Source organism: Vanellus vanellus (assembly GCF_965231255.1).
Source record: "Vanellus vanellus genome assembly, chromosome: 5".
Lineage (NCBI taxonomy): Eukaryota > Metazoa > Chordata > Aves > Charadriiformes > Charadriidae > Vanellus > Vanellus vanellus.
This window is the reverse complement of record NC_138910.1, coordinates 59,506,169-59,523,052: the sequence shown is the minus strand read 5'-3', so window position 1 is coordinate 59,523,052 and position 16,884 is coordinate 59,506,169. Positions and strand designations below refer to the sequence as shown.

General features: G+C 42.6%; 1 protein-coding gene across 3 annotated transcripts; it reads left to right on the top strand.

Moving 5' to 3' along the window:
- Positions 1–1,040: 1,040 nt before the first annotated feature.
- Positions 1,041–15,755, top strand: LOC309672701 (pancreatic alpha-amylase-like). Of its 3 annotated transcripts, none has more exons than XM_082484275.1 (11): positions 1,041–1,094; positions 3,598–3,813; positions 5,362–5,508; positions 6,995–7,192; positions 8,403–8,633; positions 9,545–9,678; positions 9,766–9,888; positions 10,034–10,133; positions 10,345–10,466; positions 10,576–10,701; positions 15,709–15,755. In XM_082484275.1, coding segments are annotated over exons 2-11 (1,350 nt in total). In that variant the 5' UTR covers positions 1,041–1,094; positions 3,598–3,645; the 3' UTR covers positions 15,710–15,755. The 3 variants fall into 3 exon arrangements, with proteins under 3 accessions (XP_082340401.1, XP_082340399.1, XP_082340400.1); XM_082484273.1 differs by lacking the exon at positions 15,709–15,755 and adding an exon at positions 11,901–12,799; XM_082484274.1 differs by lacking the exons at positions 5,362–5,508; positions 15,709–15,755 and adding an exon at positions 11,901–12,799.
- Positions 15,756–16,884: the final 1,129 nt, after the last annotated feature.

Below are 16,884 nucleotides of genomic sequence, written 5' to 3'. Positions count from 1 at the left end.
CACTAAGACATTTCACATGTTACACAGTTTGCATCTTTGTTATCCCTTCCTGTCTTTGGAAGGTGACAGCTAGGAGGGTATCTACTGTAAAACTGAGACTCGCTTTTCCTTTATTATTTTCTAGGACATTTTCCAGCTACTTCTAGTTTATTCTTTAAATGTATCTCCCTACTTGATACAAGATGGATGAGAATGCGTTTGCCGTTGTAAATACTTTGGTTTCCTTAAGTAGCTTACGTTGTTATTGTTCCTGTTGTAGGACAAACACTTGAGTCCTGCACCTCCTCCCTGAGTCTTTTACTCCAGCCTAGCAAGCAGCTCCTGGCATGAGATCTTTCTGTGTTTTATACACAGAAATATTTACCCTGGTTGTGGCTTTGACTGTTCCCAGAGAAAAGAAACATTATTGTGATAATGACAAACTCTGTTTGTTACTTTGTATGGCAAAGCCACTGTAGCACCATTAAAGTAGAAAACACTAGGTCATCTACTGTAGCCTTCAGAGATGTGGAACACTTCCTGGTACTGCCACGTTTTTAGGCTGCATCCGGATGGAGCCACTTTACAAAGCTTTGTGACTCAATTTATTGCACATAAAAAGGTATATAATAGAGGAAATGTGTAATACGTCTGAACACCCACGTTGAGTTACAAGTACGCAACCAAGCTATTAAAATATTGCGTAAAAGGCCAACTCAGTTTTCAAAGCAGGGAGGTAGGATAACAGCAAGGTGGTGCTCTACTCAAAGACAAAAATACTTAACAAAAAAAAAAAAAAAAAGTGAGAAGTGTACGTGCAGACGGATTTCCTTTCTCAAATCTCGAGAACAAATATATTCCAGAATGTGCAATATCAAGCTTTTAGATAAACCAATTTAGTTTACCGTGTGACCGTTTCCCACTGGCAGACCTGGCGCGGCGCGGAGGGGTTGGACCTTCCTTCCTCGGCCGCCGGGAGCGCTGGAGGGCAGCGCTCCGCGCCGCGCCGCGCCGCTCCGCCCCGGCGGAAGGGGCTGAGCTCCGCTCGCTGCTGTCCGGTGGGCGGGGTGATGTTGCTGGAGTCTGCTGAGGATGACGCAGCCTAGCGCCAAAATGTACGTATTGATTGTGCTGCTTGCTGGCGGTGTGTTTATTGCCTGTATGTGCTGAAGAGGCACGGCAGGAGTTGTGGTGGGGTAGAGCTGGTCCAGACGAGCGCTGTGTGAGGGGCAGTGCCGCGGCTCTAAGGAAGGTGCCGAAGCTGAGTTGCTTCGTCTGTGTGAAACTGTAGCTGCCGAGGGAGGTTCTGTGGGGAGCGGCTAGAAGTTCACATGGGGAACTCCTTGCCTTTAACAGCCTTTAACGTCTGAAACTTCACCAGGCCTGTGGCAAACCTGTCGCAGATTTAAATGTTGTTGCTGGTATTTTGGAGATAGCAGAGTTTCATAACGCAGACTTTTAACCCAGCAGATGGCAAGCTGACCTGAGTTCTCACATAGTCCAAGACAACAGTGGTGTTCTTCAGAAACAATTCTTTCCTGTGTTCTTTGAATTGTAATCAGTTGTGCTCTCTTTTCTTCCATAGAAGCATACAGGTCTCTTTTTTTCCCCAAGTTTCAGAAGCATTTTTTAGCTAGAGCCTTCAGCGTGTGTTGGGGATTTCAACATCTCCATTCGCTTGTCCTTGCTTGTGCTGGAGCCAGCACAACTGTAAAGCTATTTCAAAGAGTTGAAAAACTACATTGAGTCTTCTCTTCAAGCACTAGGCCTTGGAGGTGGTTGGGTTAAAATGTATTATTCTTACTGTTTTGTGTAATTTACTGCTTTGTGTGCTTACTGCTGTAAGTAAAAATTGCCAATCTGATAAATGGCTTCTCTCATCAAAGAAGGTGGAACTTTCTTAGCTCGTTTTCTGTTAATGTATGTTCTTCCTATGAGGTCAAAGAAGCATTCTTTCATGAAAATGGAAGCACACAGAACAACGGTTTATGGCTGAAATTTAGAAGTATAATCTACTGAAGATTACAAGTAAATAATTCCATTAAAATTATTTTGTTTACAAGAAGAAAAACAAGCTAAATTTACCAAATGATTCATTCTAAATAACTTTGGCTGCCTGTGAAGTATAGTGACAGCTGATAGCAACAGGCTCTGGAAGGCAGGTTCTGCAGTTTCTAAACTGGCACGTTTTAAGCTTGAATTTGCTCCTAATAGTACAGCTCCACTGACTGAGAGATATGGATTATCCTTTCCTTGAAATAAAAATGAGGGTCGTTTTGTAGAAGGCACGTAAGTTTTTATATTAACTTTTGTTTGGGTATCTGTATTAGAACGAGTTTTCGCCAGTGCATTCCCAAATGTGCATTAAATCAGGAAAGGGTGCAGGTTTCTTTCGTGTAGCAAACCTGAAGGCCCTGTGTTCATGTTTAAGCCTTCACTGAAGTGTTTGGTGTCCCCTATGTCCCTCTTTGCCCTGTGTTGTTTCTGTGTTAAAATAGTTTTTTATAAAGAATAGATACTTAGAGGAAAGTAACAAGATTCTGTGTTTTGTTATTTAAGGGAAGTTAGTAGTAGTTCAGGCTGTTATTTGCAAAAGATCTCCTTGTAGGACTTCTTTGTGTATATCAGACTCTGTAAATCAACTTCTAAATATGAAGAGTGCAAAATGAGGTCCTAAATAGTGTAATGTAAACCTTGATAGCTGTTTAACTTCTGGTTTGTTATAAGTTGTATCTCTAGATGACAAAAAGGAGAGGTAACTTTAATATTCTTGTCACCTGTGTTCGTATATAAGTAAATACAAATGAATTGGGAAGTATAGTTCCTAGCCAAGCTTATCAGATGGCAATGCAGCAGGTTTTCCTCCTCTGGAAAGCTGCTTCCGTGCGTTTGCAGTACTCTGTACCTGGGCACTGAGAAAGAGACTTCTTGGTGATGGAGCTTCACGGCACTTCTAACCTATGTGTGCCGTTGCGTTATATTCTGTGGGAGAATAATATCTCCACACAAGTTGTACAGGTGTACAGAGATTAAACAATTAGTTTTTCTGGTTTTGAGTCAGTATAGTCACTTCTGTATCTGACAGATCTTCCAAGATTAGGGCTGTTGTTTGAATGACAGAAGTCATGGTATCGTGAATGACAGACTCGCATATGTTAGACCTCCAAAATATCTGGGGTTTCATCGCAACTCACGATAAGAAACATTTTGCTTCTCTAAGGCTCCTCTGAATACGTACAAGTCATAGTAATACAGACTGAAAAAAAAAAAATGCCTCTCAAGGATAAATAGGAAAGTAAAATTCATTAAAATGAGAAATTAAATGTCCATTTCAGTCTATATAAGTACTCCTTCACCTTTTAGGGTTTGGGGTTTTTTTTTGCTTTATACTAATAAAAATACAAATTTTGTACACTAGAGACAGACTGTATTAGGCAATGTCTGAATTTTAACCTCAGAAAAACAAAGTTACCATTAGTATGGGAGATTGACATAGCTTAGGTAGAATCCACTTCTCAAACAAAATGACAATCAAATAGAGTTAAATAAATATGATGCCAGAGATGGGCATTTACTTTTAAATGCGTATTTTGTAATGTGTACTTTACCCTCTTGCAGGAACTCAAATAGCCAGTGAGAAGAGCGCAACTGATCACAGAGCACAGAATGGGTATCTATTTTCTTCTGTTAATTGTAGGGTTTTGCTGGGCACAGTACAACCCTAATACTCTCTCTGGGAGGACGTCTATTGTACATCTCTTTGAATGGCGCTGGGAGGATATTGCTCTTGAGTGTGAACGCTATTTAGCTCCTAATGGATTTGGAGGAGTTCAGGTATGTCTGTTCCTATCAGTAGGTAGTAAAATTGCTACATAGATGATAATTTGTTTTTCAGAGAAAATGTTCAGTTCACCAAAGGACAGGTACTGAGAAAGAACAATACAAATTGGTAATGGAAGTAGTAAATGCTGACAAATATATTCTTCAGCCGTCATCGTGTAAGCGCGAATTTATTTCATTGCTCCAAAGTGTATGTTTTGCACTCTGCTATTACATTTAGATGAATTAGAATTGCATATCACTGGCTAAATCTTTTTTTTACTGCTGTGAAGAGTAACCTATGTTTATCTGCTTAATATTATTTAAATCAAGGGAAGCTCTTAAGAGCTAGGTAAACATAAATTGAAACTGTGACTGAAAAAAAGGGCTCCCAAAGAGAATACCGAAGTGCTGAAGGCTTCAAAGAAATAAATATAAAAGGCTGTATTCACCCAAACTGGCAAATTTCTCTCTGTAAAGCCTGGTGTCAGAGTAAGCCATTAAGACACACTTCTTTGGAGGAACCTGGTGTGAGGAGGCAGAAATGAACTGAACACAGGTTCTGGTGGAGGTGTGTCCGTGTGAATCTGTTCCATCTGAACAACAGACACGTGTTCCTGTGGAACCACTAGTGTCAGATGGGTGGGGTCGTACAGCTGGAGAGCAGTGACCTATTAAACTATTTCAGTTGGTTTGTCAGATTGCTCAGGAAAAACTGGTGAGAGGAGTCTGCCTGTTTCTTGTAGCCCAGGAGTTTGCAAGTTGGCCTGAGTGAGAATTTTCCCATAATTTTCAAATAATACCTTTTTAATTTGCAACCTTCTTTCCAGGCACGCAGGCCTGATTGATTTTAAACTGATTTCTCAGACTATCGTATACGCTTGGATATCTTTTTAATCCGTGCTGTGACAGGGTCTCAGAAGGTAAGCTTTTTTGGACGCTGACTTGCTGAGCTGGTCACAAGGGCATGGCAGCTAAGTAGGCAGCAGCTTAGGGATCTTTGTTACAAATGGTGGCATCAGGTGGTTGTGCCCAGAGACTCGGAGGTAGCAGCAAAAGCTTGTTGCCTGAAAAGTATCCTGGAACGACTCTATAAAAGGAAGAGGTATAGCTTATCTGAAAACTGACAAATCTCATGTCAAGAATGTTTTTCTCCAAAACATTACAAAAATGGGAAGTTGGATAAATTGTAAGGGTGGGATGTTGTTCTGCAGTAAGTTCCTTCCCGATTCGGGGCTATCTCTACTGACCTAGTCCTTCAGGTCTCAGACCCTCCTTTTGATCTTTGAGGCCTGAATTGATGAAGATAATTAGGACACTATATCCATGGACATAATTTTTGTAGTATGTTTCTACCTGCTGAAGGCCCTGGCCTGTCTTTTATTTTCAGCCCACTCCAGTGTAAGCAGAGGATAATGAGTATCTACGTGAGTTAGGTATTATGGGTGTCTTCCATTAAAGGGACCTGATTTTCTATTTTTATGTTCTTTCTCTAACAAAACTGGGCAAACAAATAAACAATTATCAGTATCCTGTCACCAAGAGAGACCATCTTATTCACAGATTTCACCTCCAAATGAAAATGTTATCATTACTGACCCCCGGCAACCATGGTGGGAAAGATACCAGCCTGTCAGCTACAAGCTGTGCACACGATCTGGAAATGAAACTGAATTTAGAGACATGGTGACCAGGTGCAACAATGTTGGAGTAAGTGCTTTGAAAACCTTCTAGTGTTAACAATGCAAGGATATAGATAGCTGGTTATTTAGAAGGGAAGACATGGTAGCACTGGAGTGAAGATGTTGGGATTTTTTCATAGAATCATAGAATAGTTTGGGTTGGAAGCGACCCTTAAAGGTCATCTGGTGCACCTCCCCTGTAGTGAGCTGGAACATCTTCAACTAGATCAGGTGGCTCAGAGCCCCGTCCAACCTGACCTTGACTATGACCAGGGATGGGGCATCTACAGCCTCTCTGGGCAACCTGTCCTAGTGCTTCACCATCCTCGTAAAAAAATTCTTCCTTATATCCAGTCTAGATCTACCCTCTTTTAGTTTAAAGCTATTACCCCTTGTCCTGTTGCAACAGGCCCTGCTAAAAAGTTTGTCCCTATCTTTCATATAGACCCCATTTAAGTACTGAAAGGCTGCAATAAGGTCTCCCAGGAGCCTTCTCTTCTCCTGGATGAACAACCCTAACTCTGTCATCCTGCCTTCATAGGAGAGGTGTTCCAGACCACTGAGTGTTTTTGTAGCCCTCCTCTGGACCTGCTCCAACAGGTCCATGTCTTTGTTGTGCTGAGAGCTTCAGAGCTGGATGCAGTACTCCAGGTGGGGTTTCACCAGAGCAGAGCAGAGTAGAGGGGCAGAATCATCCCCCTTGACCTTCTGGCCACGCTTCTTTTGATGCAGCCCAGGATATGGTTGGCTTTCTGGGCTGCAAGTGCACGTTGCTGGCTCATGTCCAGCTTTTCATCCACCAGTACCCCCAAGTCCTTCTCAGCAAGACTGCTCTCAATCCCTTCATCCCCCAGCCTGTATTGATACCAGGGGTTGCCCCGACCCACATACAGGACCTTGTACTTGCCTTGTTGAACCTCATGAAGTTCACATGGGCCCACTTCTCGAACTTTTCCAGGTCCTTCTGGATGGCATCGTATCACTCGAGCATGTCAACCACACCACTCAGCTTGGTGTCACCTGCAAACTTGCTCAGAGTGCGTTCAATCCCACGGTCTGTGTCATTGGTGAAGATATTAAACAGTGCTGGTCCCAGTATGGACCCCTGAGGGACACTGCTTGTTACCAAACTCCATCTGGATATTGAGCTGTTGACCACTACCCTCTGGATGCGACCGTCCAACCAATTCCTCATGCACTGAACAGTCTACCCATCAAATCTGTATCTCCAATTTAAGGAAGGATGTTGTGGGAGATGGTGTCACATGCCTTACAGTGGTCCAGATAGATGACATCTGTAGCTCTTCCCTTGTCCACTGGTGTAGTCACTCCATCGTAGAAGGCCACTAGGTTGTTCAGGCAGGACTTGCCCTTGCTGAAGTCATGCTGGCTGTTGTGGCAAGCAAGCAAGCAGAAATAGGGGGATAGGGCAGGAGGTAAAAGAGAAAGAACATTAATTAGTGGTGCTGTGGGAAGTAGCTTTCTCAAATTGGAATATGGATACTGTTCTCTAGGTACATATTTATGTGGATGCAGTGATCAACCATATGTGCGGAGCTAATGCTGGTGCTGGCAACCATGCTACTTGTGGAAGCTATTTTGATGCAAAGACTGAAGATTTTCCAGCTGTGCCATATTCTGGCTGGGACTTTAATGATCGTAAATGTAAATCTAGAAGTGGAGACATTGAGAATTATCAGGATATATCTCAGGTAAGCCTAGAACTATAAATATATTTTTCATGTACATCCGTTACTGGGCTGTGGTTTATTTGTTTTTTTACTGTCAAATATTTTTTAAAAACAAAACAAAAACCCTCACGGAAAACCATCCAAATTGGTAATGGAGGTTAGTGTTGCTATCGGGAACACAACTACTTAAAGGGATAGCTCTGCTTGAACTAACGGCTCAATTTCAGATATAGGCAAATGTGCTCAGGTATTTTATAAAGACTGTTTTAAATCTGTTTAAGGGTTATCTTGTGTGGGGATTTTGTGTTTAAAAAAAGTAAGCGTTATTATTTGCATTTTATCTTAATTTGGAAGTTTTCTTTGGTCTCAATTTCAGAAGAGAGAGATTAGGATTTCATAAAGAAAAATAGTAACGCTAAAATCTTGAAAATCAACCCTCTGTTGGAGTCTATCTGTTCCTCTATATCAGATTACGAGATCAAGAGTTTACCACAGAATGAAAAATTATTTTATAAAAATAAATACTTATCTTGAATAATGTCTTATGCCTTCCAAATGCATTTGATCTTTCCTGAATCTAAGTTGAGGGGAGAGGTGTTTTCAAGAAATGGCAGAAGAAGGGGAGACTTTAAATGTCTCTGAATACTTATGCAGTTCTAAAGGAGCATCTTTGTAGCCAATTCTTTAGTGCAGTTTGCAGCATAGGCTTATGCACCTTGCTCTCTCCAGGCAGATGTGCATAGCCATGGAAACCCTTCGTAAGAGGTATTAAAAAATCATTTCAGTATATTCAGTTTATGTTTAAAAAGGTTATAATAGCTCAAGATTTAAAAAATATTTAGAAATAAAATTTCTAGAAATCTTTCCTACATCAGAGAAGAAATGAGTACACTTGAAATAGTAATGAATCTGTTCCTTAATGCACTGGAGTAATCGTATTTTTGCTCTATACTTGTATCAGAAAGCTGATTATAGATTTAATGGTTTGACTCTGTTATAATCCTTCAGCCCCTACAGCTCTGTGAGCAGGGTGAATGCAGACTTCTTAATGCTCCTTCTGTGTAGATGACTGTCCAAGATAACTGTCCAAGGCAAAGATATGTATGGTGAATAATGGCTGGTGAAGGTTTTATTTGGCATTGTAATGTATGAAACAAAATTCAAAATGTATGTAGAACACAACATTTAGTTTATTAGGTGAAAAATGTCTCATTTCAGAATTTTTATATAGGTCCGAGACTGCCGCTTGGTTAGTCTTCTTGATCTGGCCCTGGAGAAGGACTACGTACGCTCAAAAGTTGCTGAGTACATGAACTACCTCATTGATATTGGCGTAGCAGGCTTCCGAATGGATGCTGCCAAGCATATGTGGCCTGGGGACATGAAAGCATTTCTGGACAAGCTGAAAGACCTAAATACTAAATGGTTTTCTCCAGGAACAAAACCTTTTATTTACCAGGAGGTAATCTTGATTATTTTTTTAATTGTACTTTACAAACATATTTCTTGTGGCCACAGTATAGACTTGGTCCCACACTGGAAGCGATACTTTGCTTAAGCTGGGCCCGAGCAACTTTCAGACTCAAGATCTATGGAAATCACCATCAAGATTCAAGATTTAATAACTGTAATTTACAAATATCTAATCTGCCCCCAAATAGTAATAGACATGCAAAATACCCCAGTTGTTTTGAACCTGCTAGAACTTGGTAACCTGGAAATTCCACTTGAGATTAAATTTACTGCATTGAAGTTAATGTAAAAATTCTATTGTTTTAAAAAAGACATTTCACTCCCTGAATTTTAAATTCTGGATAATAAATTGCAACAGAAGATATAAATTGTGATTACGATCTGAACCTTTGTTTTCCAGTGGCATTACCAGTGTTACTTGACATTCCAAATATGTGGTTTATGTTTGAATAATATATTCTAACAAGACCTAAGAAGCAAGTAATTGTTGGTTTCAGTCAGCAGAAGCTAAAGTCGCTAGACACATTTTATTAAATCAGTATGTTGCATGCAAAGTCTAGGGCAAATAGTGAAGTATTTTTGAGCTAGAAAGTGAAATGAGGTTACCCAAGTGCTTGGAAGCAGAGGCACTGGTGACTAGACTAAAGCTGGTACAGCCCAAGCCTTAGTTATGCGGTAGCGATCAATAAATGTAAGGAGATTTAGGAGGGAGACAGAAAACAAGTTCACAGCTAGGCTGAGATAAAATTAAGAAAATAGCTTTAAATAGAATTTTGCAAGTAGGCCAAAAAATATACTTAGCTTAAGTAGTGCCTCTTCCTTAATACCATGTCTAGAGCAATGCCTTCAACTTGTTTGTTTGTTTAAGTAGAATGGAATGCTCTGTCTTTCCCCTATCAGGTAATTGACTTGGGCAGTGAGCCGATCAAAGGCAGTGACTACTTTGGAAATGGACGAGTGACGGAATTCAAATATGGTGCAAAACTGGGGACGGTGATCCGCAAGTGGAATGGGGAAAAGATGGCCTACTTAAAGTAAGAATGAAGACACCGCGATTTACCTGGGATACGCTGGATACAGCAGTTGGCAGGGTAGCTTCAAGTCTTTGTGTTTTTGTCTAGGAACTGGGGAGAAGGCTGGGGCTTTGTGCCCTCCGACAGAGCCGTGGTCTTTGTGGATAATCATGACAACCAGCGGGGGCACGGGGCTGGCGGAGCTTCCATTCTAACCTTCTGGGACCCCAGGTAAGGGATTGCTCTTGTCTGGGTGATGGGATGATGCTTCTTCCTTTTGCTCTTTTGCTTGTTTGCCTATCTGTTCTCTGGCATGCTTTCCCTTTCCACCTCTCATTATCTTTTTTTTTTTTTTTTTTTTTTGTCTAACAAACAGGCTTTATAAAATGGCAGTTGGTTTCATGCTTGCTCATCCATATGGGTTCACGCGTGTGATGTCAAGTTTTCGCTGGCCAAGATATTTTGTAAATGGGCGGGTAAGCTTGTAATGCTGAAGATACGTTCATGGTGAATAAGGATGAGAACAGAGCCCGAGAAGCAGTCCAGTGCATTTAAATTTGTTAAGGGATTTCTCTGTGCCACGTTGGATGTAGCAGGTGGAAATGTGATGCTCCATCTAGCTTTTCTCTACAGGTAGGCTCTCTGCCTTTTCATTAAGAAGCTTTAAACTTCTCTTTTTAATTACAGGACATCAATGATTGGGTTGGACCACCAAGTAACCCGGATGGATCAACGAAGCCTGTCACAATCAATGCAGACACTACCTGTGGCAACGACTGGGTTTGTGAACATCGCTGGCGTCAAATAAAGTAGGGCACCGTGGAGAAAAAATGAGTAAAAGCTGTTGCTTTTGCTTGATGTTCCCTGTGTCTTTAGAGCTCTTGCAGGCACAGTGACAACTGTTCCTTGCATTTTCAGGAACATGGTTATCTTCCGTAATGTGGTGGACGGTCAGCCTTTCTCCAACTGGTGGGACAATGGCAACAATCAAGTAGCTTTTGGCCGTGGTAATAAAGGCTTCATCGTTTTCAATAATGATGACTGGTAAGTAAGAGGGGAATAAATTGTAGTTCGTTTAGTTATCAGAGAAAGCTTTTAAGGAGTTGCAGGCTCCAACAGATCTTTGTAATAGATCCTTCCTCTGTCTTGGTTGGTGGTTTAAACTTAGCATTCTCCACGTTGCCAGGAGCACTCTTCACTGTCCGAGGTTAGACCTTGTACTGTGCTTTTGCTATTTTCGAGTTCCTAGAGTTGTCTGTATCACTGGGGAACATGGTCAGCCACTGACGTCTGAACTTATAGAAATGAGGGAACTTGGACACTCAGGGATATGGTCCAAAAGGGACAGTTTTATAAACTGTTTTGCAATCTTGTATGCAAGAGTGGGATGATTTAAGAGAACAGGATTGTGTCAGATCTATAACAATTAGAAGTAGTTTGGAGTGATGAGCAATTTGAAGATTGTAGTGGTTGAGTTCTCAGTTAACTTTCTTTTCCAAGCTTACTGTGCTGTCCATAACAACAGTTCATTTTGGACATCCTGCAAAGACTTGAGAGGATTTTTATTAGGGCTGACAGTTTTTTAGGCTATTTTGGTATGTTCTTGTAGCGTACCATTGTGTCAGAAATACAATATCTGTGTGAAATCTGGCATTTCTCAAGTAGCTTTAAGCTCCTTAAAAACAGGTTACTAACAGGCATTTCTGAGAACTTGTAAGAGGATAATCTAAAAAAGATAACTGTGGTTTAGTAGGAAAAAATTAAAATTGCACTAGAGTGCTATTTGAAGTTTTGGAATTCAAGTCCTAAAGTTCCTGGCGAGTGAGAACACCCAAGCTTTCTGTCATAGGTGGTAAATACTTAAATACTACTATATTAATTAATTTATTTATGTAACTATTTTTCTTCATTGTAAAGGAGTGTAATCCTGTGAGATTAGAACCAAATTCCTTTAAGTGCCCATAATATAAAAGAGCTATCATGAAAAATTATTTTAACTAGTGTGTGTTGACCAGCCTTACGATGCCTAAGCACCGCGTGAACCTTTGGTGTTTTTTCTAGGCTCCTCACTCAGTAGTCCTAGAGTATTGTCATTTTGTGGGAGAATAGATTCTGGAGTGTCCAGGGAAGTGCTGCAGAATAACCGCTCCAGAATTACCTAACATCTGAGAAGGTCTCTAGCATGGGTTGCAAAGTATTTGAGAGCCCAAATAATCCTAATTGCATTTCATTATTTTCCAAAGGTCTTTGAATGTAACTCTGCAGACTGGTCTGCCTGCTGGCACTTACTGTGATGTCATTTCTGGGGAAAAGAAAGGTGACTACTGTACAGCAGTTGAAGTTCATGTTGCTGATGATGGCATGGCTAATTTCCTGATTAATAATGAGGATGAAGACCCATTCATTGCAATTCATATTGATGCTAAATTGTAACCAGATCTGTTGTGCATGTGTTGTTTCTTCCCTTCTGTATTTTTGCTAATAGCATACAAGGTGGTCTAATTGTCTTGGCCCCCCCAGCACCAAATGAACTGTGATAGAGCAATGTGTGTTGGTTATATTAATGAAATAACGAGTAGCTGCTACACCAAGACAGGAGCTAGCAGTGCTAGTGCAGACCTGGAAGAGGTGGTATACGCCTGTTTGCCTGTGTAAGTGGGCTATATTCAATTAAAGTACTAATAAAGAAAGAAAAGAAAGGAGAAAACTGAAATAACTTAATTTTAAATTGTGCTGCTCTGTGCATAAATGGAAATGTAATTCTCTATATAGGGAAGCTGGACTGGGAATTAAGAGAATGTCCAAAAATCAAGAGGAGATACCTAGACAACTTTGTGCTGAAACATGGCACAGTTCAAGTTGATGCCAAGTTATAACTCAGTTGAAAAGGTTTCTTCCATTGGTCTTCAGATTTACTGTTTCCCCCATATGTGACTCCCTGGTATTTGAGTATGACTTGATTCCCTGTATCTAGTGAATAATAAATGGCAATCAAATTGAAAAGAAATGCCTTTTCCTTAATTAATTGGATTGTAACTTTGTCATGTCATAACTAGTGGCAATGCAGTGGTGGGTTTTAAGGCAACACAGCACTCCATTTCCCAGATCACAGAAACGTGGTAGAAAATAAAATAAAAAGAAGGCAAACCAACACCTGGGTAAGTTAAAATGCAGCATTTCCAAGGCAGACACATAAACACAGGTCTGCATCCCAGAGCAGCCACGTTGTGGGCAGTCAGCTATGAGCAGTGCCAATGCCCGCAGAGAGCTTACCTGTTTCTTGAGACAAACTAAAGGCGTGTTCTGGGTCAGCAGAGGAAGCTGGGCCGTGCCGGTCAATTACTGCAGCCTATGGCGTCAGTCAGGGCAGCGGGTTGCCTGGTTCACTGTCAGTTTGTGCCTGTGCAAATCAAACCCACAGATCTCCCATCTTTGGTCCCAATGGCTTGCTGCAAAGGAACGTTCGCTGTGGCTTTTCCAAAGGTGTCTGAGGAGGGTGCTGTATATGCAAGCATCACTTAGACCTCGTGACAGTGGCAGAAGCACAGCATATCCTTGTCTCTGTGGTGCGTTAGGCTCACTTACATTACAGAGCCAGAGCGCAGCCTTGTTGGCTTTCGCAATTTCATCATCAACTGTGGGAAAATGCTGCGGTAAATGCGAGAGTGCGGCCTTTGCTTTAAGTCAGAATGTACTGCTTGGCCAAAAGTACTTGTTGTGACCCAGCGTGGAGGGGCAACTGGAAGAGGAATGCCCAGATTTATTATTTTTGAGGTCAAGGCGTACTTTTAAGGTCTGTTTCCCATTTGTGGTGGGAGAGAGAGTGGACAGGTGTCGGGGGCGGATATTGGCTCTCAGTGTGCCCAGAGGCTCAGAGTGTCTGTCAAGGCCGTCTTGGTGTCCAGATGCTGGACCTGCCATCTGCCTGCCTTGCTCGCTGTGGCCAGCACCACCTTGCTGAGGGCAGGGGCCTGCTGGCAAAACGCAGCCTCTGGCTCTGCTCACTGGAGTGGTGTCAAGACCTATGTGGCAGGATGTTAATAGCCATTGCAAACCCGTTGTTTGCCCCCAGGGTCAGGTCAGGGAGCCCTTGTGCCCCTTTGAAATAAATTGGCTCCACTTGTTTATGCAGCCTGGGGTGGCAAAGGGATGAGTTCACTTCTGTGTTGTGCCAGAACATCCCTGAGGGCTATTTTCAGGAAAGCTGTTTTAAAAGCATGGTATCTCATATAGTGTGTGATAGTGGCGGTATCCTGGCAGCTGAAAATTTACAGTCAAGATGATGAATACATCTCTGCTGTGGAAACTGGCATGATTTTTTAGGTCCTACAGCTATGACAGCTTAAACTTTTCTTGTAGGAGCTCTTTTTCTGCTTCTCTGAAACCACCGTTTGCCACCCTTCCTTGGATTTGCAGTGGATTTGCTATGGCAGATACCACTGACATTTGAGAACTGTTTCATTCCTGAGAGGAGGACAATCTCAACTTTGTAGTATGTTACGATACTCACTTCTGTGGTGACTAGCAATAAATGTAGATATGTTCTTTTTTTTTAAAGATGGTAATACAAGTCAAATATTGGTAACTGAGTGTCTTTAAGACTGTCTTCTCCCTTAGTCATTTACATTGTTTTTAAGAACCTGTCTGGGAATGGTTGAATACTGTGTTTAATACACAGGCACGCTTAACTGCCTTTTCATACCCTTCAAGCCATTGTTTTGGCAGAGCACAACAATATTTACTGTTCATTTGGTCAAGCTAAACAGCAGTGAGGCAACCGATTGCATTGAGATTGCTCTGACTGTATCAGAGTCCAGTACTCGCTGACCAGTTTCTTTTAGATGTTTGGCGTGTGGAGGATGTAATCACAGAATGGCCAGGGTTGGAAGGGACCTCTGGAGATCATCTAGTCCAACCCCCCTGCCAGAGCAGGGTCACCTACAGCACGTTGCACAGGGTGGCATCCAGGCAGGTTTTGAATGTCTCCAGAGTGGAAGACTCCACAACCTCTCTGGGCAGCCTGTTCCAGTGCTCTGCCACCCTCAAAGTAAAGAAGTTCCTCCTCATGTTAAGATGGAACTTCCTATGTTCAAGTTTGTGCCCATTACTTCTTGTCCTATCACTGGGCACCACTGAAAAAAGACTGTTCCCATCCCCCTGGCACCCTCCCTTAAGAGAGATGTTCCAGTTCCCTGATCATCTTTGTAGCCTTTTGCTGGACCCTCTCCAGCAGTTCCCTGTCCTCCTTGAACTGGAGAGCCCAGAACTGGATGCAATACTCCAGATGCGGCCTCACCAAGGCAGAGTAAAGGGGAAGGATGACCTCCCTCGACCTGCTGGCCGCACCCTTCTTGATGCACCCCAGGATGCCATTGGCCTTCTTGGCCACCAGGGTACATTGCTGCCTCATGGTCATCCTGTTGTCCACCAGGACTCCCAGGTCCCTTTCCACAGAGCTGCTCTCCAGGAGGTCAGCCCCCAACCTGTACTGATGCACGGGGTTATTCCTCCCCAGGTGCAGTATTCTACACTTGCCCTTGTTGAATTTCATAAGGTTTCTCTCTGCCCAACTCTCCACCCTGTCCAGGTCACGCTGTATGGCGGCACAGCCTTCTGGCGTGTCAGCCACTCCTCCCAGTTTTGTGTCATCAGCAAACTTCCTGGTGGGACACTCTATCCCTTCATCCATGTCATTGATGAATATATTGAACAGGACTGGACCCAGTACTGACCCCTGAAGGACACCATTTGTTACTGACCTCCAACTAGATTCTGCACCAGTAACCACAACCCTCTGAGCTCTATCTGCCAGTCTCTGTTCAATCCACCCACTGTCCATTCATCTAACCCACACTTCTTAAGCTTGCCTGTGAGGATGATGTGGGAGACGGTGTGGAAAGCCTTGCTGAAGTCAAGGTAGACAACATCCACTGCCCTCCCCTCATCCACCCATCCAGTCACACCATCATAGAAGGCTATTCGATTAGTCAGACATGACTTCCCCTCGGTGAATCCATGTTGACTACTTCTGATAACCTTCTTTTCTTCCAGATGCTTGGAGATGACGCCCAGAACAAGCTGTTCCATCATCTTTCCAAGGATGGAAGTGAGGCTGACCCGCCTGTAGTTTCCCGGGTCATCCTTCTTGCCCTTTTTGAAGACTGGAGTGACATTGGCTTTCCTCCAGTTCTCAGGCACCTCACTTGTTCTCCAGGACCTTTCAAAGATGATGGAGAGTGGCCCAGTAATGGCTTCCGCCAGCTCCCTCAGCACTTGTGGGTGCATCCCATCAGGCCCCATGGCCTTGTGGATATCCAGTTTACCTAACTGATCTCTAACTTGTTCTTCTTCAACCAAGGGAAAGTCTTGCTTCCTCCAGACTTTCTCTGTTACCTGCGAAGTCTGGGTCTCCTGAGGGCTGGCCCAAGCAGTGAAGACAGAAGCAAAGTAGGCATTCAGCAACTCCGCCTTCCCTGCATCATCTGTCACCACAGTGCCTGTCTCATTCAACAGCGGGCCCACATTTCCCCAGTTTTCCTTTTGCCTCCTATATACTTAAAGAAACCCTTCCTATTGTCCTTGACAACCCTCGCCAGGTTCAATTCCAAGGTTGCCTGGGCTTTCCTCGTTAATGTTTAATATCAAATTTACTTATTTGAAGATAATTGATGCTAGATACTTTTTCTGACTTATCAGAGTGATACAAAATATACTGAAATCACAATAAAAATGTAAGTTACACTTAGCAAAATATAATAATTGCAATATACAGTTCAGCCACAATATCGACGTGATCTCCATTACTGGTGTCTAGAACACACTCCCCATCAGGATGCTGGGCGTCCCCAGTCACTGGAAAGAAATATGTGGGCTGAAAACAGCTAAACACCATTGCCATCTTTCAAAATCTCTTGTTAGCTGTTTAGCTTTTATAATCTCTGTTGTGCTGAGCTGTGTGTACACTGCTGCCTGTGCTGGTCTGACTGAACCAGGGAGACATTCGGACTCTTTCAGTTAACTCGGGGATAAACTGTTATGCTACCAGCTGATGCACTCAACTGACATAGCTATTTATCTAAAATAAAGGCTACCCTCCAGCCCTCTTTGTGTTGAGATAAAGTTGGCATTCTTTGCAACACCTGCGGACAGTCACAGCCTGCATTATCCTCTGAGCTTCACGGGCAAGTCACTCTTGCATGTCTCCTCTGAGCCTTCTTCCTTTGGAGG